The following is a 27,171-nucleotide window of genomic DNA, read 5'->3' as shown; positions in this document are numbered from 1 at the left end:
GTTCCCAGCCATTCTTAAGTTGATCACAAAAGTCAGAAATTATTCTATAAAAGTAAAACTGAAAATAAGACCTTGTTATTGCTATAAGTAAGTAAATTTATAATAGATTCAACTCACAGTTTCCTTTAAATCACAATCTCTCAAGTCTCAATCTTAAAAATGTCCGTAATTTGACAACCAGTGTGAATCCTTGTGAATCTTTTCACAAATGCACTCACTACTAAGCAGGACATAATTTGCTCTTGCAGCAGAAGTTTTTTAAAGGATCTCTCCTGCTTTACTAACACTAAAGTGGTTTCCAGGGTTTGAAACTTTGATTGGATAAGGTTTGAAACTCCTGCTACTCAAAAAATATTTGTCCATCTTTTCCACAATGAAGGAAGTTTGACATTGGCACTGACCCGAGGAAGTAAAATGCAAGTTTAAAGTCTGGTCAAAAATAAAGTCTAAAATCAAAAAGAAAAAAAATGTTCATATTAATAGAAAACATATTTCTTTTTCATTGAACCAAAGTGAGCAGCAAAGACTGAGAAGAGCAGTTTTGGATGGCTGGGAGATTTTAAATTGCAAACCCCCTAGTATAGGGAGTTTTTATGCTTCACAAAACCCCACAAATATGCTACAAGCTCTTTTGAGTGGTCTGCTAGAACCTGGTGTTAAAACACCTCCATGAAACAGCTTTCAGCGTAGATAAATGTACTCCTGCAGAGCCAGCTGGGTCATTTTGAACTGTTAGTGCTCCCAGGCTTTTATTTTTGCTCCTCAGCTATTTGCTCTGCCCTTTCCTGGCCCCTCTGATGGATTAGATGAGCATCCCTTGTCTGCTCTGGTTCCAAGCCAGCCAGGTTACCCTGATCACTGCAGCTCACTCACATTCCTCTAAGTCACAGGTGTCCAAGGCAAGGCTGCTGCAATGGAATTAATTAATGGAATGGCTTCAGCAAACTACCAAAAGGGACACATCAGGTCTGGTAAGCTGCTGGTTAAAAGGCCTGGTTAGTGATTCCTTACCCATTTAGCCTCCACAGTGAAGGAGCACCCTTATTAGTGCAGTCACATTTCTACATTTCTACATTTCTTCACTCAGGATTAAGGACAAAGCAGCTTTAACCAGCACCCCTTTGGCAGGACTGTTCAATTAGCCACACACAGAAATAGCCTTTCCAACTTACCTGATTATTTACCTTCCCCTGAAAACGGGGAATGTAAATAATGGCATTAAATAACCAAATAAAATAACCAAAGCTTTTTGTACTGGATTCATTGTCTTTCAGTCTGTCACCTCCCTTCAGATCTCCCTTGGAGATTTGGTCACATCTTAGAGGAGAATCTTTTACCCTGTAATTGGTACCTTGCCCTAGGCTTCAGATGTTTTCCCAGGTAGTTTCAAGGATTTCTAGCTGTGCCTAAATTGGGTTTTCCTTTCTCTTACCTCTGGTTTATCTCTCTTTATACAGAGAACACCAAAGGACAGAGACCACAGTGCTGTGAGATGCTGAACATTTCATCGATGGGACCGTGTCTGCCTTAGGTAATAAACACTTATGTCCAGATCTGAAAGGAGACACATCTCCTGATGCCTGTTTTAAAGGAGGGAAGAGGATAGAGGCATCTCCAAGCCATGGCATTTTTGGCAGATCCATGGAGCAGCTGTGGAGAAATGGTAAGAGCTGTTCCCAGCACACTGTGACCTCCCCTACAACCTGCTTTTGGGGAGGGGACTTCTACAGGCACTGAAAGGGACAATTCAACCCATCAAGTCTAAAAAAATCCACTGTTGGGATGGGGGAGGAATATATCAGGGGAAAAGATGCTCTAAGAATTTTTCCTTGTTTGTTTATTTTTTGTTTGTTTGTTTGTTTTTAATACTGTTTTCATGTGAAGATGGGCACAAGGCAACCACTGAAAGGGGTGACTTGTTCCTCACCAATTCCTGGATCCCTCCACCACAGTTCATTTCTCAGATGTCCCCCAGGAGACCTCCTGGACAGAGTGAATTGAAAAGAGAAAATTGGCCAATATTTGTACTGCCCATTTCTTCTCACTTTCAGTGCCTGACATGCCGCTCTCTCCTGAGATATTTAACAGTGGTTTAGCTCAATAAACATCCAAGAGTTCCTCATCCACAACTCTATATGCAAACCATATGTTGCAGTTGAAAACCCTGAAGATTATAATTAGAACTGTCCATTCAATTTAAACAAAGTCAAGAATGAAAACTATTTCAAATTCAATAAACAGGCCATTTCAAAGTGTAGACACTGTGGAGGACAAGCTTAACAACTTAATTGACAGGTAAAGCTTCGTTTCTAATCCTCATTTTGATATCATCTGTAGCCTCAGGAGTCAAAACACATCACTGCTCAGTCCTCAAAATATGCAGAGAAAATGAAAATGTCAGCTGAATGAAAAAAAGGAGAAGCATCTGTTTGATAGCTGTGTAAGCTTGTGATATGTAAACTGCTTTGGAGTCAAGCAGCCCTAATTAGAGTTTCAAGGCATTCTTCATTAAATATACACACACAGACACACATATATATATAAGTTTTGAGCAATTATTTAGACCAGCTAATTTGCAAGAAAATCAGGGTATAGAATTAAAGGAAGGAATATGATAATTTCACAGACAGACCTCTGAGAATACCGTGATGTTTTCACACAGCTGTGAAGAAATACATATTTTCCACCTCTTCACAAAGCAGATCTGTACATTTTTTTCCACTCTCAGTCTTTAAAGCAAAAAAGAACGATCCATTTTGGGACCTCAGTGCAGCACACAGCATCTCAGCAAAGAAAAGCCAAAAAGGAAGAGTGATAGGGTTACCAGCCTCCACAGTGGGGTTACATTAATAGATATTTTGGCAACTGCACACCCTTGAAGACTCCAGCTCCTATCAATATGAAACCCACACAGATGGACACAAACTCTCGGTGGAGAACTTGTGCCAGGATAAGTGAATGACCACATGAAATAATACGGGAGCAAAAGCTGAAGAAAAACAATCCAGAACAATGCGTAACTTAGGCTCTTATAAAATGTTTATATACTGGATAAAACAGCTTCATTAATTTCACTGTTTCCTGTAGAAAAGAAGTGAATGTACCAACTGTAAACAGGGGAGTCAGAAGGGAATGTTTTGCCTGTGCTGAAAGACAACAACAGAATTTTATGCAATTTCTCCTTAGGAGAAAGGCTTCGAGATCCCCAGCAGCAGCAGCAGCAGCTACTGCAACACTCCTGCAAGATTTTGTGACGTGGGCCAGGAGAGGGAAAATTTGTTATGGGGCCATCAATTTTTAAATACATCTCCTCAGCACAATCCAGTTGGGCCATGCTGGGAGGCAGGAGGGTGGCAAAGGAGGAAAGGATCTCTGTGAGGACGTGTACTTAATAAGGGACAGCGTGATACAGCCCAGACTCCTTGTGTGGACTCAGATCTGAGCCGCATTAAGGAGGTTTATATGTTGGGCCATCAGCATCTTTTCTCGGCAGGACATGGCTGCTTGAAAGAGCAGTTATGGAATAAAAAGAGAGGAATGCCTGATCTGATGAGAACACCTGGTTTTTGCCAGCAGCAATATTAATGAGCACTTGCTGAGCTCCGTGAGCGTCTTTACTACAACAGAATGCGGAGAAGTGAGTTTTCCACACACAGTAGGTAAAAAATGCACAAGGAAATTACAATCATGCACACACCTTTGTAATCTGATGTTTCCACCTTGCTGGAAATATGGATGTCATTTGTGACAAGGCTGTACAGGACTAGGAGAGCAGGGAGGGCACGCACACCATTCAGCCACCAAGCTCCGTCTCTGCCCCTCTAAACTAGAGCACACAGCACAATCTCCTCCATCTCTGTGAGAGCTGGCTCCTGGCATTGCTCTACAGCCATTTGTTCATGGGGTGCCTCTTCAGATACCACCACAAGTGCTGATCCCCCACTGGAGCCATCCCAGCTCCAGGACAATCTGTAACACAAATTGCCAGTGAGCAAATGCCAGCATTTTACAGAGATTTTCCTGCTCTGCTTCCTTATGACACACATCACATGAGACTCTGCAGAGATTCAGCCACAAGAAGAGAGAAGTGGCATTAACACATCCAAAACATGTCCATGCCAACTTCCAGAGCTGGATCCTAATCACAGAATGACAGAATGGTTTGGATTGGAAGGGAGCTTGAATATTGACCAGTTTTAATCCCCCTGCCATGGGCAGGGACACCTTCCACTATTCCCAGGTTGCTCCAAGACCCGTCCAACCTGTCCTCGAACACTTCCAGGGATAGGGCATCCACAGCTTGTCTGGGCAATCTGTACCAGGGCCTCACCACCCTCACAGTGAAGTATTTCTTCCCCATACCTAATCTAAACCTGCCCTCTGGCAGTGGGAAGCCATTCCCCTTTGTCTTATCACTCCATGCCCTTATCCAAATTCTCTCTCCAGCTTTTGTATCCCCTGAATAGGGAGTAAGATCTCCCCAGAATCTTCTCTTCTCTGAGCTGAACCACCCCAACTCTCTCAGCCTGTCTTTGTAGGAACAATGACACCTGCCACAGAAGAATTTATTTTACCTGCTTTTTTTCCTCTTCCTGAGATTAAAAAATCACATCAAATTAATCACTTGATTGCTCCATTATTATTACTTGTTTTTGAGCTCCTTGGCTGACATTGAGTCTCTTTTGGGATAGGAGCTGTTAAAAGGTTCTCAGGTGGGTCTTTTACAGACCTGGTATGCAACAACAGCAGGTTTACTTCAAGTTGGTCTTCTAATATATCCCAGCTAAAGCCCTCAGGTACTCCTGTAATTGAAGTTTGAGTAATCCAATATGATGCTGATCAAACTACTGATCTTTTAATAACGCAGTGGAGCTCTCCCAGCAGTTGCTATCTCGCTGACAGCCATGTCTGGATCGCTTCCTTTGGGCCAAGGCTTTGAACAGAGAAGCTGACAGATTTCTGTTTGCTTTAGATTTTATCACAAATTGTTTTAAAGCTTTTTAAAGATATATCAGATCCTCGTAAAATCCACAGGCATTTCAATTAAAAAGAAACCCCCAAAACAAGTTCTATTAGCTGTCCTGGTGAAGATCAGGATTAAACGCTTCTAAAGAGCAACATAAACACCACTCAGGAGCTGAGTTCTTTCCTGTCTTAGTCCCTGTTTGTGGAGCCTGTAGGCAAAGCTATAGAAAAAGCTGTAGTTACCCTACACAGTACTCTCCACTGCAAGGCAAATGTGAACATTTTTCCTCTCGTAATTTCCATTTAAAGTACAAATTCAGGGTTTCTAAGCCTCGCCTCTCCACACAAGAATAATTTGGCTGCAATTTACATTTTTGATGTGCTCAAAATGAACACCAAGATGACTCGTGCTGTTTATAAGATGCTTATATTTGCTGGTAAATACCTTGCTACAAACAAGCTGTAATTTAAGTATTGAAAAGTCTTGCTTCTGCATAAAATTACTACTAACCGTAATTTTGGAGACCATGACCAGAGCTTCAATTTCAGGCTTGCAAAACTCTTCCTACATAATGATTCTTAAAAGTACGAGTGGATTTTCTTCTCTGACAACGGCAATCATTGTATCTCTGTAATTGCAGAAAAGATTACCTGGCTTTTAATTCACATTAGTCAGCTCCAACAATACTGTGCTTCTTTCCTTTCCTTTAAAATAAACTAATTATCGTCAATCAGCCCAGTGGAATGTTAACATTCTCCATAACCTGCCTTTCAGAGGTAGTCATAAATGCTAGAAACTAGCTAATATAAACTAATCAGAGCCCTAGAAATATCTCAAAACATATTTGCACTGCAGTCTATCATTTTTGTCATATTATTTCTAAATATTTTATTTTGTCTGGACAATAATAGTCTTTTCAAATAGTTATATATAGTAACTAGTCAAAGCTCCTGCATTAATTAAAAGCATTAAATCCTTGAGTAGTGTAGCAAATACTACAATATTTCTGAACCTTAATTGTTTTCATTGTCAAAAGCTGATCAATACAGCCTTATTCATGAAGTCGTTCGGACAAAGAAAACTTTTCAGACCATTTTTTTTTTAGCTACTGCCCAACTTTCTGCACAAACCCACAACTGCAAGACCTGGAGTCACACGCAGAGAAACCACAGAAGGGGTGACTGTCACTGTCACTGTCCCTGTCCCTGCACTTCCCAAAACCACTCCTTTCCAAAGACAATGGCAAGTTATGCTTCCCAGTTTGTGCTTCCTTCCAGCTGGTAGAGCCCATGTGAGGCTTTTCAGCTCCCAGAGGACGAGAAGGGAGCTGGAAGCCTTGGGAAGCAGCCCATGTGCTGAGTCTATAATCAGCTGTGACGCACGGGGAGCTTCGAGCGCCATATGGACGGGGCCAGCAGATGCTCTAGAGATGGGACTCTGCCTTTGTTGTTACCTGTGACATCTAGAAACAAAGTTTTCCCTTTCAGTCCGTGTCAGATCAGTGATCAATAATTCATCTGATAAGTGGAATGCAGGAAGAGGTGCCAGTTTTCTGTGGGGTATGAATAATACTGTGCTTTTTAAAAGGCTTGGAACGCAGCAGAAGATGTGCTGCAGGAAATGTATGACACGGTGACAAGCTGCACTACACCCAACCCCATGTAATCCTGACATAACCTGAACATTAAACTGCCAGTTCCATGGTTTGTTTATGCAAAAGGCTGTTATTAAAACACTGCAGTTGAATTAAGCATTCAAAGAGAAAAATCCAGGCACCAAAAAAAAAACAAGCACCATGGAAAAAAGAGATTTTTTTTTTCTGTCATGAAAAAAAGAGATTTACCAGAATTATCTTGAAATAACCATTGAAATATAAGTGGTCCCAGCCTGCCCCAAGAGTCAAGGTTGTAAATACAGGTAGGGCTCCTTCAGTTGTTGCTTTGGAGCCTTGGATTAGGATAATGCTCTTGACACCCAACTGGTGTGCATAAAATTTCTACTTAAAAAGTGACTGAAAACTGACTGTGCCTGTTCTCAGCTCCAATCGATAAAAACATGTATCCAGGATAAACGAGCTCAGCCTTCAATGGCAATACTCACTTTGGAGGGAGCTGTCATAACTGTTAGCTTGTCTACCCCGAGGGATAGCAGATGTGAGAAACTGGGTGGTTCAGCTCACAGCCGCCTTTGTTCAGTGTGAGAGGAGTGGGGAGACTAGCAACAGTTGAGCAGGAATCAGGAGAAAAACTGAGCAAGGGCAATTAAAATTCAACAATAAATCAATTATCAGAGCATCAGATGTTCTTCTTGGCCAAGACTGACATAAATGTTCTAAACCAGGTTGGAAGAGTCTGTTCTGGCCTAAGTGATGTGTCCCTCTCCTGAATGAAGAGAAACAGCTCAGACACAAAATACTGGGATTTGCTGAGTTTAGTATATGATATACTCTAATAAGATTGAAAGGTTTATGTGTCCCCAGTGTGTCACTGAGTGGATTAGGCTGGGGAGGCCTCACAAAAGCAGGGGGGCTGACCAGACCAAACCAAGGCATTTGCTGTGCTGACAGCCACTGCCAGCCTGAAATGAGCCCCTGGAATCCAGCTCAGGTTCCTGCCTGCTCAGGCTTGCCATGAACCAGGACTTAGGTAATCCATTTAAAAACTCCAATAACCTGCAGCCAATGTTACCTTTACCATGAATCTGTTGTCATTTTTACTACTTATTTTGAGCACATTCTTTGGTGTAGAACTGCCAGGAACAGACGAATGCAGATAGATGATACTATTTGCCTAGGAGAATGGAACAGCTTCACACAGCTATTGATCCCAACCAGATCCCAGCCAGCTCCAATGCAGCATAGGACACTGTAAGGGAGGTCAGAGGAACCACCTCCAGCCTTCATTTCTTCTCAAAAGCCAGAGACAAACACTTAAAAAAGACAATTCGGAAAGAATTTTACTCAGGAGTAGAAATAAACTTATATTCCCAATAGTTTGCAAACGTAGCTGTGAATGTCTCCAGTAGTTTCTGCCAGGAGTGTTTCCACAGCCGAGCACAAACACCCCTCAGTTCTCCTGCCTAAATCCAACAGTCTCCAGAAAACCACAGAAGTCTGAGTGCATAATGGTGTTCATAATGCACAATTATCCTTAGTCTTAGTTAATTTAGTTCCCTTTGTAAGAGAAGTAGGGGAACCTTTCTTTTTTTATTGTCAACTGGGATCTGAAATCAAAAGCAGTAATTATGCTTCTTGCTTGTGACTAAAAATACTTATTTGACAGGTAGGCGCAACCATAAATAAACAATATTTAAATGTAAAAACAGATATTGCTTCTTGTTGAATTAATTTCAAATATCAGACACTTACCAGTATTCTGGATGTGCAAATTAATGGAGAAGAAAATGTTTATTCTTAACCTCCTGGCAGTACTGCACAGAGTGTTTTTATACTTTGAAACATAAATACTTGGAATTTTCTGATTTAGTCCCAAAAGCTGGAGTCCCAGGATACCTGAGAGCAACTAACCACAGCAGTGGAAAAATGAGAAATCAGGTTTTACCTTCTTTCCTCTCAAAAGTCTTTTTCTTTTGCCTATTCTTTTTCTTTTCCTTTTAGAATTGCTGTAAAATTCCAATACACTGAAACACCTTAGTTATCAAGATTGTTCACATGGGGTCAGTTAAGGTCATGGCATGGAGTTGTCTGTTGCCCTCTGAGGTGGACATTGGGGGGGCAGAGTAATTCAGCTACAAATAATTAGATAATTGTGATTAAATTCCTGCAACTGGATTTATTTCCTTTTCTCAAGACAAGGTCTTGAAATAACGAAAGACAAAGAAGTCGGGGTGGCTACACCTAATGCAGAAGTACCTTCACTTGACTGCCCTAAGAGCTGAGTTCAGGCAGTTTGGTACTTGTTGCAGCTGTAATAAGAACTGGTATATTTTTTCTTTTTGTAAAATGTATTTTCCTGGTTCTCCTTCTGTTGAAGTGATCCTGGAAATAACTACCTCTGTGTCACAGCATGCTGACACTATGTGTTGAGTCAAATGCAACTTTCAGAGATAAAACGATGCAAAAGCATCCTGAATCCCTCCAGTGGACTGAACTCCCCTGTTCTAAGAAAAATTAAATAAATGAATTAAAAATGCCTTGGCAATTCCCTAGAGCTGCATGGTATTATGTCCTTCAGGTTTTAGCACAGGACATGGCAGAAACCTGCACATTGATTTGTTGGGCAGGGAAAACAATCCAAATGCGGAATTAACATCAGTTCTCTTTGATAAAAGCAGAATTTGACAAGAATAAGTTATATCTCAAACCTTACCGACTTAATAACGCCAGGGTCACTTTAATAAACACTTCCTTGCTCTCAGACAAGTCCCTCAGTATTCCTTTTAGCCCGGCTATTAACTCTTCTGAGGCAATAGTGTTTGGAGAGTTCCCATCCATCCTGGGATCAGGCTCCAGCAGTGACACTGGTGACTCTCCCATTACTGGGGTAACCAGCAGTGGCCCTGCTAAGTCACACACTGGCTGTGGAAGCAGCTGCTCCCAAAGTCCCTCTGGCAAAGGTCAGGAAACCTGCCAGGGCTCCGAGGTTTGACTGAAACCCCCAGGGACGGGGTTACTGCGATTGCAATATCACTCTAATCAGTAAAAGAGAAGTTTCTTTCCATCAACAGTTAATCACAGAACTTCACTTGCCTCTAAGTTCCTTCAGTTGCCTCGACAGATGAGAGCGCAATAGTATAAATAAGAAATGACAATTTGCCAAAGAAGGTTAACATAAGGTCATGACCTTTTTTCTAGTTGACTTCTGCAGCTCATTCATGTGTGAAAACACGCTTTTGTAGCTGTAACCTCAGCATCCCTTACAGATCTGGACTTGTGCCAACAACTGAGCTTTAAAATTACCATTTAAAATGGTATTTATGTTCAGAAAATACCAGTTCTGCCTTTTGCAATGCTTGAATAGAACTGCTTCGCATTAGAATAAAAAATTAAATGTCTATACATTTCACAGCATATCTCACTGCCGTGGGTTGTCGGTGGTGCCTCTGCTTAACAAACAAGGAGGTATTGCACACATACACATTTCCACTGCCTTCCTCAGACCATGTTACAGCTTTCTGAGCAAATCCACTCACAGACCCTGACGAGAAATGTCCCTGAAACACCACACACCAGTACAGATCCACAGGGCACAGCATCAGGCCAACAGTCATACGCTAGTAAATGTCAAATCCTAATTTGTCATATTATTTGTGCAGTGATTTAAATCCAAATCCCTTCTCATCACTCATTTCCATCAGACACATGAAGAGCGGGAGGGAAGCAGGAGCTTTCTGTCACAATCTGTAATGCCTGTGCCAGTAACTGCCAGAAAATATTTCTCTGTCAGAGAAGCAAACTGAAGTTCTGAGCATGAAGGCTGGAGAGTGAAAGCTGCAGTACAACACGGAGATAATTAGTTTTGAAAGGCTAATCAGGTCACAGCTCTGGCTGGCATTTCTCTAGAGATGCACATGCCTTCACCTCACCACAACTCGCCTCTCGGTGCAAGTATCCCTCACTGAAGTAAGACTTTACACACCACACAACTCTGAATGATGTATCCTGCCATAAGAGCCCCCAGTTATTTAGGAAAGATCCCTCAGCAGGAGCAGCATGGACCTCAAAGTGTGGGGTGTCCCAGGCTGTGTTGCTCAATCCCCTTCCCCACGTGGTTCCAAGCAGCCACAGAACCATCTGAGGAAGGGAAGGTTTAGTCAAAGCTGAGAGTAATAACTATTTTAAGATTACCTCAGCTATTATGTTCTGTTGTCTTGTGCATATTCATGGAGCCTCGTGTCTTGCATACACCTTTGACACACTGGAAGGTGGGAATGTTGAGCATCCTCATCTCATTCTAGTTGTGAAATTAGGCTTTAGGGTCTCCAAAAAAAATTGCTCACAACCCCTCCAGTGATGATTGATCAAACCAGCAGTACACTTCTTTATGTTGTTGGATTCCCTTCCTTAGCACTAAACAGCTACAAATGGCTAAAAAATATTTTAAAAAAACCCATAGTTATTTCCTGACAACATCCTTCCCTTTTATCAGAAGGATACTCTATTTTGTTTCTGAAAAACATGATCAATCTTTCCACTAATAATGACTTGCTGAATAAAATCTGTGCTACTTCCATGCTGCTTTTCTAACAATGCACCTTATTTGTACCTTGGTTTATAAAAAACCCTGTACACCAATCGATCATTTCAGTCACCAGTGAAATAAAACCAACCACGAGACGAATAATGGGAGCAGAACAATAGTGAACATCTATTTAACGCTGGAGTTTAGACTGAGGGGTAACACAAAGCACAATGATGCTATAAAGGCAGAAAGAATGTAACAATAAGCCTTATTCCTCCAAAAACTCTGGTTAACCTGAATGAGAAGCTGTTTTACTCCCATCTGCAAAATGACTCCTTTGAGCAATGCAGAGGCATCAATAAAACACCAATTCAGTGGCATGTCCTAAAAGACCTTCCAGCAGCACAGGCAGTTTTGTTTGGAAGCTCACTTTCCCTCATGTAGTAATCAACCACTAAGTTACTCATATTGTAACATCTGATGGCCAGAAGTTGGCCAAAGCTGGCCTTTCTGCAGGTCAGTACAGCCATGTGCTCCTTGTATTATCACCTCTGCAAAAGGTCAGGTGTATTTAGTGTCACCACTATGTTCACTTTGTTCTATGACTTGAGCCTTTCCAGTTCATTGTTTCCATTGTAGTCTAAAGATTTAAAAAAGTGGCTTCAAAACAGCTAATATCTTCTCCTGCAATTCTTGGTAAGATAAAATATAGTACAAGAATCAAATACCTTAAGCTCTGTTTGAGTTTTTAAAGCATGTCCAAATGCTAGAATTTAAAGTATATTTAAAGAATAGATGAATTGTGCAGAAGGAACATTAATTTAATTAACTACTTTAAGTCAGAAAGGACTCTTGCATGCCAAGAAAATTAGGATTACAATGAGTAGGACCCCTGCTTTCAAAAACTTGGTGTTTGGACAACTTTTATGCAGATTTGAAATCAGTAAGTCATCAAAATACAGACCTGTACACTGGTTCATGGGCATATTACCATGCAATCCCTGAAAGAGGTAGGAGCAGTCTGAGGTGAAGTAGCAGGAATCTGTGAATCATGCATGGTACTCCTGGGCTGAGGTCTCAAAAGGACAAACTGAAAGCATGGAGGATCATAACAAAATGCTTCAATCAAAATAAAATAATCATCCACAGCTTGTTTACACTCTCAAGGTGGATCTCAAGTGATAGGTTGCCATAGAAAATAATTCTATCGTCTTTTAGTGAAAAAAGGAGTGCAGCCAAATCAACTATAAAGTTAGGATAAAGCATATGACAAGCAAGAAATACAGTGCTTTGTATCTGTATTTAATCTTACAAAGGAGTTGGACAATGGTAAGAGGAAATCCTGGAAGAAGTGAATTTGTCAGACACTGTGCAACAGGAAAAGTCAGAGAAGACAGTTTCTTGTGAAAAGATGATAATACAATTCAGGAAAACCTACTCTGAGATAATAAAAAAACCATCAATGGTGCAGTTATGGCAGCAATGAAATGCAGCAGAGGGTGGAATCCAGGCACACAGAAGAGCTCTCGAGATCATATGGCAGCACACACTCATTACCTGTGTCAGGGGAGAGCTCAGGAGGAAGGAACTGCTCTGGCCTGCAATCCATTACACTTTGGGTACCTTACACCTCTCCTGACCTCCTCTGCCTTTTGCAGCATCTGATGCTGCACAAAATGTAGTGACTGTAGGTCAAAACATCAGCTGGGCTTGTTTACACCCGCTCTGTTTACCAGTCAGAAGACTGACCATAATTCATCATGTGTTCTAACACAAGCTTATGTGATGTTTTCCTTCTGCACAACGTCAAGCTTTTGCATAAGAACAAATCTTACCCTATAATGCACTAACTAGACTTATATTTCCCTTAGGAAAAAGACAAATGGGTTTACATAGCATGTGGTTTTAAATCCTTTTTTATTCGGTTAATCTCTAGCTGTGGAATTGTGATTGAAATGTGAAATGTATGTGTATTTTCTGATAAGGACCATTTTGCTTTAGAGGCAGATGAAATATTATCAAATGTATACACTTTCTTCAAGTTTCCAAATTGATGATGGAAATCCCATAATCAGAACATGGCACAGCCAATCCAGGTTAAGTGATAACGTTTTTCCAACAAAATAAAACAAACCCCCAACCCTTTGAAGTGTTCTTACAGTTACATCTTCATAATCCAGGCATGAGAAGATCCGCACTCTCGACAACTCCGAGCACACGCACTTCAGCTGGTGCTACATAAAAGCCAGCATTCTCTTCTCCTTACCAACATCTCATCTGATTCCTTAGTAGCAGTGAGGCAGAGCACAAAACATTACCTCCACATGATTTTCCATCTTCCTCCAGTTTCTGGCCAGCTGGACACTTGCAGTGGTAGCTGCCGACAGTGTTGCAGCACTGGTCCTGACAGCCCCCATTCTCCGCGGTGCATTCGTTGACATCTGCCAGAAGAAAGGACACAGAAGTCAGTAAGGAGTGGGCACTGACCATTTTTCCTGGGCATTTGAGGACAACTGTGTACAATTCCAATGTGACAAAATGAGACAGTTACTGAAATGTACAGATAAGGACCTCGAAGCAACCCCAGGAGCAGCAACTCCCAGATATGTTGCTGAGCCCCCCCAGACCAACCAAGTTGTGCCAGGGGAAGTTTGGATTGGATATTAGGAAACATTTCTTCATGGAAAGGGTTGTCAAGCTCTCAGGCTGCCCAGCGGAGTGGTGGAGTCACCATCCCTGGAGGGATTTAAGGGACAAGTATCACAGAATCATTACAGTTGGAAAACACCTCTAAGATCATCGACCCCAGCCATTGGTACATGTGGCACCTGGGGACACACTTTAGTGATGGGCTTGGCAGTGCTGGGGGAATGGCTGGACTTGATGGTCTTAATGGTCTTTTTAACCTAAACAATTTTATGATTCTAAGAGTTGCAAGGGTGGGATTTTCCTCCTCCTCTTCTGCACAGCCTGAGTGCAGAGTCCACCCGGCTCTGGCTGCAGGTTCTACCCAATTCACCAAATTCCACCTCTGTGCAGCAACATCAGGAACAACCTTTATACAGACACTTCCAGCAGCCTCACTTGTGCGTTATGTTGCTTCCAGCAGTTGTAGCAGAGATGAGAAACCTCTGAAAGAGGGTAGTATTTTAAATCAATTAAGGTCCTGCTTTCTGTCAGGCACTGGTATCTATACACCTTATTCACCTGATAAGTTACTGTTTGCCTGCATGCAAAATAGAACCTTACCCATTATAAATGAAGAACATTAAAGAACAGCATGGAAAAAAGCAATAAGTAAATAGGCAGCCTGTGGCAGAGAAAAATCAATAGCGAAGACATATGCTTTTTAACCTTGTATTTATGTACCCTATATATGGAATTCCAAAGAAATCATCCAGGCCCAGGATGAGGTTGCAGGTGCCAGATCTCTCATCCACAAGGCCTTTGGCACTGGTTGGGATCAGACATTGCATTCAGGCTAGAGAGAATGAAAATCAGGAGGAGGAAGATTAAGCAACAGAAGATAAGCATCAGCATGACTGTAAAAACCACAGGCAGTTACTTCATATTAGCAGCACTCCACGTTCCCAATGGGGAAATGAGGCTTTAAAAAAACCCCATTTAATTAGTTTGCGAAGACAAATCAAAAAAAAGAATTTCACATTCATGCAAGAGAGGTGAAAGCCTTTCAACTGCAAACCTTCGATGTTAAAGACTAAGATTTACCAAGGTTTGTTAGCTCTTTGATGAGCTCGAGCTTCACTTTACTGGCTCATTTCTGATCCCGGCTAAAAGCCACAGGTTAAAAGAAATTTTTGAGGAGGTTTCAGGCTATTAAAAAGCTAAAAGAAAAGTGTGTCATGAAACACAAATGTTTGTTAAAGTGCAGCTGAAGAGGCATGAACTCACTAGAACCACCTCTTTTCTCTACAGCTCCAGACTCGGTGCAATGACCGACACAACAAAAACTTCTTTGTTCTCAGTGATACTACAAAACGCCGACAGGCTACATAAAAAAATAAAGTAAAACTCACTTATAATTCACTTATCTCAAAGCTACACAACAAACCAAGCGCTAACTTGCGTGAAGTCAACAAGGCTCTTCTCAATTTCATGGGGATGCAATTTAGACGGAAAGTTTTCCAAGGAAAAACACTTCCTTCCCCCCCCCCCCAGTTCCACTCCACTCCAAAATGCAAAACCAAATGGTACCAAAATAAGACGTGCGTCTGTTCGCTTCTCCTCGGCAAGAGATGGAGAGAACATATGACAAGCGACAGATTTTGGACATATTCCTCAAAGCACTGGAAGGAGGAACGATGCTCCCAGCACCGCGCAGGAGAGCGACAAACAGGCGTGTTCCAAGTGATTTACCCCCCCACACACACCCTCTACTCGCAGACATCTTGATGTGCCTCATGGTAATAAACACTAATGAGCCACATAATAACCCTGCTCCACAGCTTCGACTTCTATTTATACCCACAGTATTGAAAACTAATAAAGTCCCTTGCTCTTTTTATTTTCTTTAAACAAAATAAAGGGAAGAGCTGCTTTATTCTTCCACATTGTGTATAGCACCCACAAACCTACATGATCTCCCAGCATAAAACATTGACTGAGATTGTCTGCGATATACAGCCCAATTTATTAACACCAGTGTCTGTATTTTGAACAAAAATATTGGAAGGAAACCTTTCTAGCTGAGGAGCTAATCATTATCCTCTTGATTTCACTAGGCTATAATCCATTCGGAAGTGTATAGTGCTGTTGCATACTAATATATAGAATGTTTCTCCTTTGATTGCAGGTCTATTAGCAATCAGAAATCTTCTCCTTTCTTGTTCAGCATAAAATGCCATGGTCCAGTCATGAAAGTATTGGTGCTGTATGACTGAGAACTCATTTTCTACTTCTTCCAACTCTATCTTCTTAATGCTCTGTCCAGGATTTCCTTGCCTCTGCCTTAATACTTGTTTTCATCCTCTGATGAAATGTTTTTATCCATTTCTTTGCTGCTTTTTTTTACACCAGAAACCCATTGTTTTTTCTATTATACACACAAAACCTGACTTTTAATTTTCACGTCTCTTTAAAACAAATACCTTGTTTAAAGCGAATCATCACAAAATAAAGCAGCTTTATCCCTATTACAGAGCTCTTATATTTGAAGGAATACACTCAATAGGTATAAATTACACTAGTTTATGGTTAAATTCCATGAAAATTTGCTCTCTAAGCATCCACATCCTTCACTGTCCCGTCTCTTGTACAAGACCTTCTCCATTGCCTGCACCCTGCCAAGTTGTTTTCTGCAACTCCATAATAAAAGGTCAGATGTTGCCTCAGTCCAAGAAGCACAAAAATAAATGATCTGAATGTGAAGTAATAAAGAATGTGTTTTACATCTGTAAGAGGATGGTTCATATGCCTCTTACAAGCCACAGTCAGCTGTTCCATATTCCTAAAACAGAGTAGTCAGGGTTTTAAAATCCGATTACGGCTTTGCCACTGGAAAAAAACCCACAAACCACAACCAAAAACACACAAAAAAATAAACCCAACAAAAACAATTCTGTCAAATGATAAATAATTTCTGTCTGCTTTCCATATTCAATGTCACTCAAGGTTGCAAATATATTTTGCCTTTTGAATAGTGAGAAAAATGACAGAAAATTTCTGACATGTAACAAGTCTGCCACATTAGGTCTGACAAAAGTTCAATGTTACCAAGCCTATCAATCCATCTGTAATGACACGCTGTAGGCACCTCAAAAAAAGAAATAAATGTGATGTTTGCTACTGCAATGTTTCACATTTATTTATAGAGCCAATATTGCAACACAAAAACATTATCCGTGGGACACGCTGGATGTGAGCCTTCAATCCTGCCATGGGAAGTCATAGGGAAAAATAATTGAAAACACCTTTCATCTATATTAACCTGATATTAATTTTATTAATGACCTGTCCACAAACTGTGGGGAAAAAGTCTACAATATATTTTAAATCCACTAGCATGTTAAAATATGGATTGTTGACGTGTCCATGTCCCACACTACCTGCACAAGTGTTATTATAGAGTGGCACTACATAAAAAGATGTCTTTTCTCCAAAAATCTCATAAAATACTTGATATGTAAGGTAATATGCCTTTTTTGTTTCATGAAATGGACCATGTTTGCCCAATTAACCATGCTTAGGAGCTACATGCTAAATGGAGAAGGACTGATCCCAACTCCTATTCTTGTTTAATACTCTTCACTCCCTGGCTAAAAATATCACACATCCTCAGCTCTGGGGAAGACAACCCTTCACTAAGTTTTTTATGAAAATCTGGATGATTTCAGATTTCCCACAAATAAATAAAAACTTTACATAAAACTTGACAAAGGGTTTTTCATTAGTAATTCCAATTTGAAATCTAGCAGCAGCGACCTGCACTGTTACTAGCTCTCAGATGTAGAAAGTAGAGGGAGAAAAAAAAACACAGTCTGAAAAGCAGAAATATATATTGGCATTGGGGTAGAAGTGTCCTCTACACTGAGCTAAAGGTGAGGGCTGCAGCTCTGCAGGGTTTCCACATGCAGCTGAATTCAGCATCTTTAAAAACCCAGTGGGGGATTAAGCCTGCCAAGGAGTGAAACACCACCAAATTTTGGTTTGTATGTTTAGACCCGAGGAACACACCAGTTAACCCACTGCCTAGAAGTTGAAGTGTTTTTATTTTACCCATACAACAACTTTATGCAATATGCATTAACATAAAGACTAATTTTTAAGGCAACTAAAGGAATCTCATAGCTGCAGCCTGGTATTTCAAACCCATTTTCCAAAGTTTCTATATTTATCAGCTCCATATGAGCAACAACTTTATTTATTTAACACAATCACAGGCAAACTTGCCATTTTGGTGCCCAGTTTTGGGGCTCTCCCACGCTCTGACCCATGAGCTGCCAGCTCCAGAGCTCCCTGGACTTGTAATAAATCACTGAAGTGGAATAAAATCTGTAAAATCATTCACATTGTTATTGCAATCCTGCATGAACAAAGCCCACCAGCATGGAGAGGGAAGGTGATTTTGATTAGTTTAAAAGCATTAGGCTAAAACACCGAGCTTCAATTAGGGGTCAAAGTAACCAGAACTCATTATTCAGTGGGAAGACAGCATTTCACTAATAACAGTAATAGCACTTGGGACTTTCTTCTGTAGACTGTGATGAAGGTGGTCTGACTTCAGGAATCTAAATGTTAAATATCTTTAAGAAAGCAGTTTGATTACTCTCTCTAAGAGGCACTGGTAGCTTATATTGACTTTTATAGCAGTTTAGAGATGTAAATTCCTAACTCAGAAAACATAACTCAAATGCTGTCAGGTAAAAGAAACCTCATAATGGTTAGGATCAAAACCTAAATATAGTTTGTCATGTGCAACTTAATATATCTGAGTGCCTGGTACACAAAGATGTATATCTGCAACTATTTTACAATGTGCTTTCATAAGGAGGTGTTATAGGCAAGTGCCTGCAAATCACAATGCATATTTGACAATTTTTTATTCACAGAACTAAATAATTTGATTTGATTCTTTTAAAGTGCTAAAGATCCAGAGAATAGGTACCATCCTAACTTAGGTTTTACACAGTGTGTTTTTTTTTTAAATTGCAGCTTAGATGGTCTGCAACCAAAACCATATGTCTAAAAAAAAAAAATCCAGAAACCTGAAACATTTGATTTGAACTTTAAAGGCTACTCACTGCTATGAGAAAAAGTGGTTCACACAAGCACATACACACATAGATCACAGCAACGTTATACATAAATATAATGTAATGAGCAAACAGACTGGACAGGCTGTCGGGCACAACACTCACACCCCAAAGACTGCATTTGTCTTTCCCTTGGTCTGCTGCGAAAGCTTTGCAGCAGTTGTCTTTGAGCAATAATTGTCTCTAAAACATAAATTACATACATCACTTCCAGCACTAACCATAAATTACCCGCCTGAATAGCAAACAAAGCTGCTCATTCTGATAGTCAGCGCAGCCCTGCCCGGCTATTGATTAAGCACTCTCAATGCTTTATTAGGTTTTCTTCCTCCACAAAGTCAATAACAGGATGAATATTTCTTCTTGGGCTGTTATGAAGTATCGTAAATCTGAGCCGTTATTAACAAGCACCTGATTAGTGCAGCAAACTTATCTGAGAGTTTGGCACAGGCTCCCAGAGCATCACCTCCCAGAAAACACCCATCACTGCCACTGTCTCCATCAGCAGCTGTGGCACCTGTGCTCTCACAAGTTATCACCTCCTCTTTTTCATTTTTTTTTTTCTTATTTTTTAATTAAAGAAATTACTGCCGCACTCATTCCTCTTTAGCCCCATGTCACATTCCTACATGCAGAGAACATCAATCACGTAATGATTATGTGCATGGTCCATGTTCCCCAGGGATGTGGGCCTCTGCCATGGTTTGGTTTCTTTTTTGATTGGGGTACTAAAAACTTCCATTTAATGCAACTTACATGCAAAACCAAAAGCATACAAAGCTCCTTGTTAGACACACTTAGCTGGAATTCATTTTTCCTTATTAAAATCATCATCTGAAGAGAAAAAAAAAAAACAAACACATTAATCAATCATTTGCACTTGTTCACATTAAGAACAACTCCTTTGAAATCAGAATAAAATTCTGTGGGGGGAAAAAACAGGTTCAAAGTTTAAATAAGTGAAACAACAAACTCTTAAAGCCCAAGGTGCTGGCACACACTGCTGTGTTAGACTGGACCTGTAGCTCATCTTGTGCCATGGCAGAGAACACTCAGTGCTGTGGGTACAGAGATGGCCCCTTCCACCACAAGCCCTCACCCTCCTGCTCTCTGCTAACTACAGACCAGATGCACTTCTGAAACCTAGCATTTAAAAGTCCTTTTAAAATCTCTATCCCTGGTTATGGCAGCTCTCCATAACCATACACATGGCTACTCTCCCTCTTTTTTGTTCTTCTTTTCATTCCTAATGTCCTGCATATCGATGACATTTCGAAACGATGACTTCCAAACTCAAACTTTGATGTGGAAAAAACACCAGCTTTGATTTCTTTTAATCCCCCTTTAAGATTCTCTATCAAGCAGGAACAACTATTTCCTAAAAGTGAAATGCAAGACCTAAATCATGCCCAAAGTTTTCTTCTCTTCACCAACTAGAATAACTAAACGAAGAGCTGGAGAAAAAAGGTCTATCACAGTACAATGAAATCCTGTAATAGTGCTCATTTTTAAACTATGTTTTCCCAGACAAGGTATGAATAATGCAACTGAACACCCCAGAAGATCTGAATAAAGCAACACCAGCCTAACAGATGTTAATTGGCGGCAATTGGAGCTGATTGTGGAGTGCGGCTGGAGCTGTGATTACAAACAGAGCTGATGCAGCCAGCCCAAACCTCAAGTACTGCTGCTGCAATTAAAGATATTTTATCAAATTAGACAAGTGTTTGCCTTTGCCTGCTATGATGGTTATGAGCAAAACATAAAAGAAAGCATTGCTGGCTGTAGGGCACCTTCCCCACGTCAGAGCTCTGCCGAGGTGGGTTTCTTTCTGCTTTGACTTCTGATGCCACAAAATGGAGCCTTTTTAGAAAGAATCCAGGACTCTGCAGTGACATCCTTAAAAGCCCTTACTTTTGTCTAGAAGTGCTTTTGCCCTAAAAATGCAGTCTTTTTGTGGTGTATCTAACTTCCAGCACAGACAAGTGCTGCTTATGCACACACAAACAAGAAAAGACTTTGAACTTTGAAAGTTTGATTCCACAATAGAAGCCCTTACACATTTTTGCAGGCAGGTAAACATTCTTCAGACATCATTTCCAAAACAGTGATTATTAGTGAGACTTCAGCAACTGGATTCCTTTTATCTTTCGAGTGCTAAATCCCAAGAACAAGCCCAGTGGTTGAGTCCAGTTGAGCCAAGTCCCGGTGCCCAAAGGAGATCACAAAGTGCACCTTGAACCCCAGACATCCTTGTATCCTGCTGTCTTCTGTTTTCCTGACTGAGGAAGTCAGTAGAAGGCATCAGCCACATGGTCATGAACTAAATCTGCCTCTTTCCTAGTATTTTCTATTATTCCCAACAAGATGTCCAACTTTCCTCTCTTGCTCCTGTATCTCAAGAACTTCTGTCTTTCCTTCAGGTTCCTACAAAGGTCTATAAACCAGGCTATCAGAACTGAATTGAAAATGGATACAGAAAAAAATATTCTGGGTCATTTCTAAAAGCTTAGCATTTACAGTCATTAAGTTTTATAGAGCTCCATAAGAACTAATTGCTCCCATATTTAAAAAAATAAAAATAAAAATCAAGACTATGCAAATTTATTGAAGTTTTCAGGCCAAGACAGCTGGAGAGTGACAGCCAGTGACATGTATAAGTGTAAATAACCTGAAGGTACCCACGGTAGTGCCGGTGTCTTCAGGACCAAACACAAGACCAGATACCACAGCACTGGCATTAAAAAAGAATAGAAAGGAAGAAAAGGCAGCAGCTCATGTGTTCTGATCAACCTGTATTTTTCAGAGACTTAAGATGTCATGTCCTCTGAAGACCACTGTAATAGTCCAACACATAAATAACAAAACCAGAGATAAAGACAGAGGTGTCCATTGCTGATGCCTTTCAGACTCCCCAGGACAGAAGGTGAATGAGCCATTTCAAACAGAAATAAATGCTTGTTCCAGGTAAAACCTGTAAGGATGGGTCAGATTCTACCAGTTCAGTGCTGGTATTCCATGTGCAACGTGGGATGTTCAAAAGCTCTGCTATATATGGCAGCAACTGGAGTTTGTGACAGCAGGAGTGTGAGGAGGACGAGCTCCAGCCAGCAGGGTGCAGGAACGGGGACCGAGCGCTACGGGAATGGCTTATCTGGAAATCAGCTCCCAAACTTTCATGTAAAGGGAACTCAAATCACAGCTATAGCTCCGAGTTGCAGAAAAGACAACAAAGAAAAGTCCTATTGTAAGTGTAGAATAAGGTAAGTGTTTATTCCAGCTTTTTCTCTTCCTGTCTTTGTACTCAGGAGCAGAACTGATCAGTCTGAAAAAGTGAATGGCTCTTTTTATCTATGCCTGTAAAATAAACGTCTCGAATCGAGGACTGTCCTTTCTTCCACTGCAACACTATGGAAAAGGGACACCTGAAGCACTCCACAGCCAATTCTGATAATTCAATTCACACCAGGGCAGGCTCTCACCTCGTACAAAACACTACCTGATGCCATGGCAGGATGTGGGTGCAAAGTGACAGGTGCTGTTGCAGGGCAGAGAGCACATCAAACCCTCTCCTGCCCACAGTCCCCATCAAAGGACCAAAGCCCCAAGTCCAGAGGTTGCTGCTTAACCTAAAACCAGGGTGATTATTACAATAGTACGGTCTGAGCAAGCTGACAAATTGGGCAGCTTAAATTTCAAGGCACTCCTATTGTAATAAGCCATTTCCTTACAAAATATTCTTTTTCATAATATAATTAACCCCAGGACTAAGCATGTGAGCAAATTAGTTCATTTTTCACATGAATAATGAACACCTTTTTTTATTTTTTTTCTTTTCCCAAACCATTATGAACAGAAATGAATGTAAAAAATTTCTCAGCAGAGAAAGGATGATGTGTGCCCAGCTTCCAGTTTAGAACAGGAATTCATTATTGAGATTTAAATGGAAGCTCCTCTTTTCTTATTTTTCTTAATAGTTGTCCTTGTTAGTCAATCAAAAACTTTACTCATCCTCAGATCTAGCCTGGAATCAAACAGCCTCTGCTACAAACTGAAACAGGTTAAATATTTCTTCCTTCCTATGTCCTCATGAATATTCTCTCCCATCTTTTTTTCCATTTCTAGAGGATCTTTCTAACAGTTCTGTGGGCAGAATTACTCACTGCTCTGACAAAAATCCTGCACTAACTATAGTTGCAAAGCCACCTCACTTTCTACTACAGTAAAAAACATTTCTGTAATCATTCCCTGTAATCATGCGTGGCTGAAACACAACCACACAACCAGGTCACTCTTTTACAAGAGACATAAATGAGAACTCCTTATTTGGTTTACACAGACAGATGTTTAAGACACAGTCACTGTGTGTTCTAGTAACTGATCTTGTGTGTCAAGGGCAAAACAACCCATGGGAAAAAAAAAAAGATTAAATCTTCATCAGTTTAATTTGTAAAACAACCCAAGGGAAGTCATTATTCCCAGAGATTCCACTACCTAATTTGTTTTATGAATTCTTCTAACTTATCTGACACCAATGGGTGCTTGTTAACTATTGCTTAATGTCTCTGCTGTAAGGGAGTCCCTGGGTGCTTTGGAAAGGCAGAGATGTCATTTAGTGCTGAACAGGAGCTAAATATTTCAGAGAGGTCTGAATCCCCCTCATCAGACACGGCAGTGAGGTGACCATCCTTTAACTGAAAGGGAATTCCCACTAAGCAGGACACTTAAACTTGGATACAGAGTTAGATGAAGCCTGAAAAAAGAGGGATGTACAAACCATTAACTTGCATGAAGATTTTACCAGTGACAAGCTCGAAGCAAAGAACTGAAGAAACAGGATTTTCTTTTTCCAGTCAAATTAACAATGAGCAGCAGAGCACAGCTGTGATTTCTCGGGGCCTTTCCTAGCAGAACAGAACAGAGGTCTCCTTTAAAACAAATAAATCAGGCTCAGTACGATGGGGTAAGGCAGACACTCTGAAGAAAGAACAACTTGGCAGCAAGTTCCCTCTGCCTGACACCAGCATTTGAACCCCGGACCTGCCCAGCTCCTGCACACACATGTGCTCCCCACGTGTAGCTCCTGGCCTGAGCAGAGGCAGCAGGCTCAGCTTTACAGCCTGGGAGTCCTGCTTATAAAAATATGTGATCTCAAGGTTTATAAACCAATCGATGTTAAAGGTGATTGGAGGCAGAAGTTAGAGGGCTGAAATTGGTAATCCTGCATTGCTAAAATTGATTTGTACCAGAGCCAGAAAGAGTCGGTTTTATGTAACCCAAACTTTACACTCTGGTTCCCAACACAAACGAAATTTGCCTTTCAAATCTCTCTGGATATCAGGCATCTGGTTTTGATGGAGAGCCATAACCAATTTTTTCAGGGGGTATAACCAAAGAGAAATTTGCATTTGTGTTTTCAGCAAGACATCACTGTCTTAGTGTAAATAATTTAAAACTTCCAAGTTACTGCATGAGTTGATCTTTTTATACATGATCATTTTACACCTTAAAACATGCGTTCCTCTACTTCTCTCCCCGCAAACAGATGAAATATTTTATGTTCCTCACCATTAACAAAGTGTACACCACAGTAAAATCTTAAATAACCCCACACTCCTGTAAGATTGTTGGGTTTAGGATAACCAACTCTATTTTTTGAGCAGCAGTAAGGTCCAAGCATTAAATTCAATACTGTTAAACAGAACATGTACTAGAAATAAGCTCAAAGTTTTAAAGATCTACTGTAGATGTTCAAAAAATTAAAAACAGGCAGCAAAGAGCAAACACTATTGGGGTAGAAAAATCCAAGCAAGGTTACGAGATTGTGTGAAAATAAATATGCATCCAGCTGACACTTGTGTGCACATGAACGCAGGCAAAGACAAGTATATTCCACAGACACGTGGATTGTTTGGAGTCTGAGTTCTGCTTTCAGAAGAGTGAGGAAATAAATCAATAAATACATTTACCTTGATCTTTTGCTCACTCTTATGGACCACTCAGAGCATCTCATTTAACCAAACCTCTTCAAACCACGTGTTGCTGGCTCTTCAGCTTTTGGAAAAACAGTTGTACAACGTACGTCAGAAGGATCCAAGGCTGAACAGCCTGGCCTGAACACATCCCAGACTGGATTGAGCACCATTTAAAACCAAGATCTTTTTTCCTGTGTGCATAAACCCCCCCTTAGTGTGAGCATCCAGGTGGGATTGCCGTGGCCCGTACGTCTGTGCCAGTTCACAGCTCAGGTTTCCGCATTTGGAATTTCACCCTTTCAGTTCCAATCAAAAAATAAATCCCTCACATCCAGCCCAGGCTAATTGCTTTTTTGCATGGAAGAGACAGCCAGATTCGTTGTGACGCACAAAAGGGAAGTGTGATCTACGAGCAGAGTACATGTAGTGTAATGTTATGGATGGTTCTGGAAATCCAGCCAGAAACACACGTCGCTCCCAACATTGCCTCTGTTGCCAACAGCTACCACCTAATGTTGTCTGAGAGACTGCAGTGATTTCATGTTCAAAGGGAAAGGCAAAGCCTCTGGTATCTCAGATACCACGCTGCCGTTACTGATGGCAACGGGGAATTTTTAACAACTGGAGAATATTCCTGGAGAATATTCCCTCCCCACGACGGATGCAGTCACTGCAAACGTGTCCCTGTGTTACTCAAAAAACAACACACTACCCCAAAATCCTGAAAGTTGGCTGTGAACTTTTCTGCTGAAGGAACAAATGCAGCAAGGCCATAACTTGTTCTTCAATTACAGGATATTTTAGTTATTAATTTTACTTTTTCTGTCTGCACTTCACCATGTCTTTGGCCTACCTAGAAGCTTAAAAGGCTTAATTTTACCAGATACTTACACCTCTTAATTTAACTATATGCTTATACCTTTTAATTTTACTAAATACTTATATCTCCCACACTATGACCATTAACAAACAGTGAAAAGAACAGACAACATATGGATACTTCTCTACATTTATTCTTTTAAACACGGGACATGTGTGAACAGTGGTCAGTACAGGTAACACTAAAACCTGGTTATTACACCACTGGAGCAAAACACCAGTGGTTCAAAGATGGGAGAGCAGGAAGTTAGTATTTACCTTAACAGGCAAAGTTCTACAGAACATAAAGCTAAGAAGGATTATTTCTGAGTATTAGACAACTCAAAATCATTAATGAAAATTGTTTTAGCACCTGACAAGTTTTACCTAGAGCCAACCTTGGTGCCACTGTAGCCCACAGTTCACCTTCCAGCTGCATATTGCAGGAGTTTTAGTGAGATATTCTGTGGTGACAACTCCTGAAGTCTGTGGAGCAGGTATCTGATGGTTCAAAGAAACGAGGGATGTTGTGCTCCATGACTGGACATCCAACTATGCCATACACCTCCAAAACACATGTTTTAAAAGATGGCTCCTTTTCCTCTACTTTTTTGTCTTTTTAGGGACCATTTTTTGAAATTCCTCTTGTGCACTGTCAGAGTTCCCTAATCCTGAGACCCATTCCCTCGTAACACAGAGACCTCAGGTAGAAGTTCTTCACAAGATGAAAAATATTTTTAAGCATTTTATTCCCTAATTCTTTATTTTCCCCTTATTTCTTCCATTTCTCACACCTCAATTGCCATATACTTCTGATTAAATTAAAAACTGGCCAAGTGTAGTTTTGGGGGGTTTTCCCCTCCAATGCTAAAGTATAATTATAAGATGGGGGGAATAAAATTACAAATTCCACCAAGGTCATTAATGTACAAAATGCAAATTGTCTCCCATTTGTCAAAGACCCTGGGGAAGTCTAGAGATAATTGAAATGATAGATGAACAGAGGAGACTAACTGCTAATGGTCTGTATATCAATGAATCAATGTCACATTTATGAAGGGCTTTGGGAAATTATTCTAAATACTTCATCTACAACAGCAGAAGTTTAGCCTACTTTTTCTTTTTAATGCTGAAAAATTAATGATAAAGTTCAGTTTATAGTTACACAAGGGTAAACCTGTGGTAATTAAAGCTTAACAGCAAGATATTGAAAAACTAGTTATTTTTGTGCCAGAAATGACCAAAATTCTCAGTTACCAGGGATTGGGGCATAATTAAGAACAATATATATATCAGAGACAATCAAATATAGGACCAGCCCTCACCCTCGAAGCATTTAAACTCATATAATTACCTGTGCAATTCACTTCCTCCAGAATTTAAATAAACTTGAAAGGGAGTACATTTACCGCTGATTCTTGTGCTTATCTATTTTCCTGATATTTTCAATCACAAACTGA

The 27,171-nt window shown here is 40.5% G+C and overlaps 1 protein-coding gene across 1 annotated transcript in view; it reads right to left on the bottom strand.

The window, feature by feature from the left end:
• The window catches only part of LOC116791720 (multiple epidermal growth factor-like domains protein 6), a 193,129-nt gene that overhangs the window by 75,516 nt on the left and 90,442 nt on the right, over positions 1-27,171 (bottom strand). The window contains exon 5 of the mRNA XM_032697995.1: positions 13,425-13,547. Within this exon, the coding sequence (XP_032553886.1) occupies positions 13,425-13,547 (123 nt within the window). The remainder of the gene's footprint in view (positions 1-13,424; positions 13,548-27,171) is intronic.

The sequence above is a fragment of the Chiroxiphia lanceolata genome, chromosome 10, assembly GCF_009829145.1.
Source record: "Chiroxiphia lanceolata isolate bChiLan1 chromosome 10, bChiLan1.pri, whole genome shotgun sequence".
NCBI lineage: Eukaryota > Metazoa > Chordata > Aves > Passeriformes > Pipridae > Chiroxiphia > Chiroxiphia lanceolata.
Note: the sequence above shows the minus strand (reverse complement) of the source record. Positions and strands in the feature narration are given on the sequence as shown.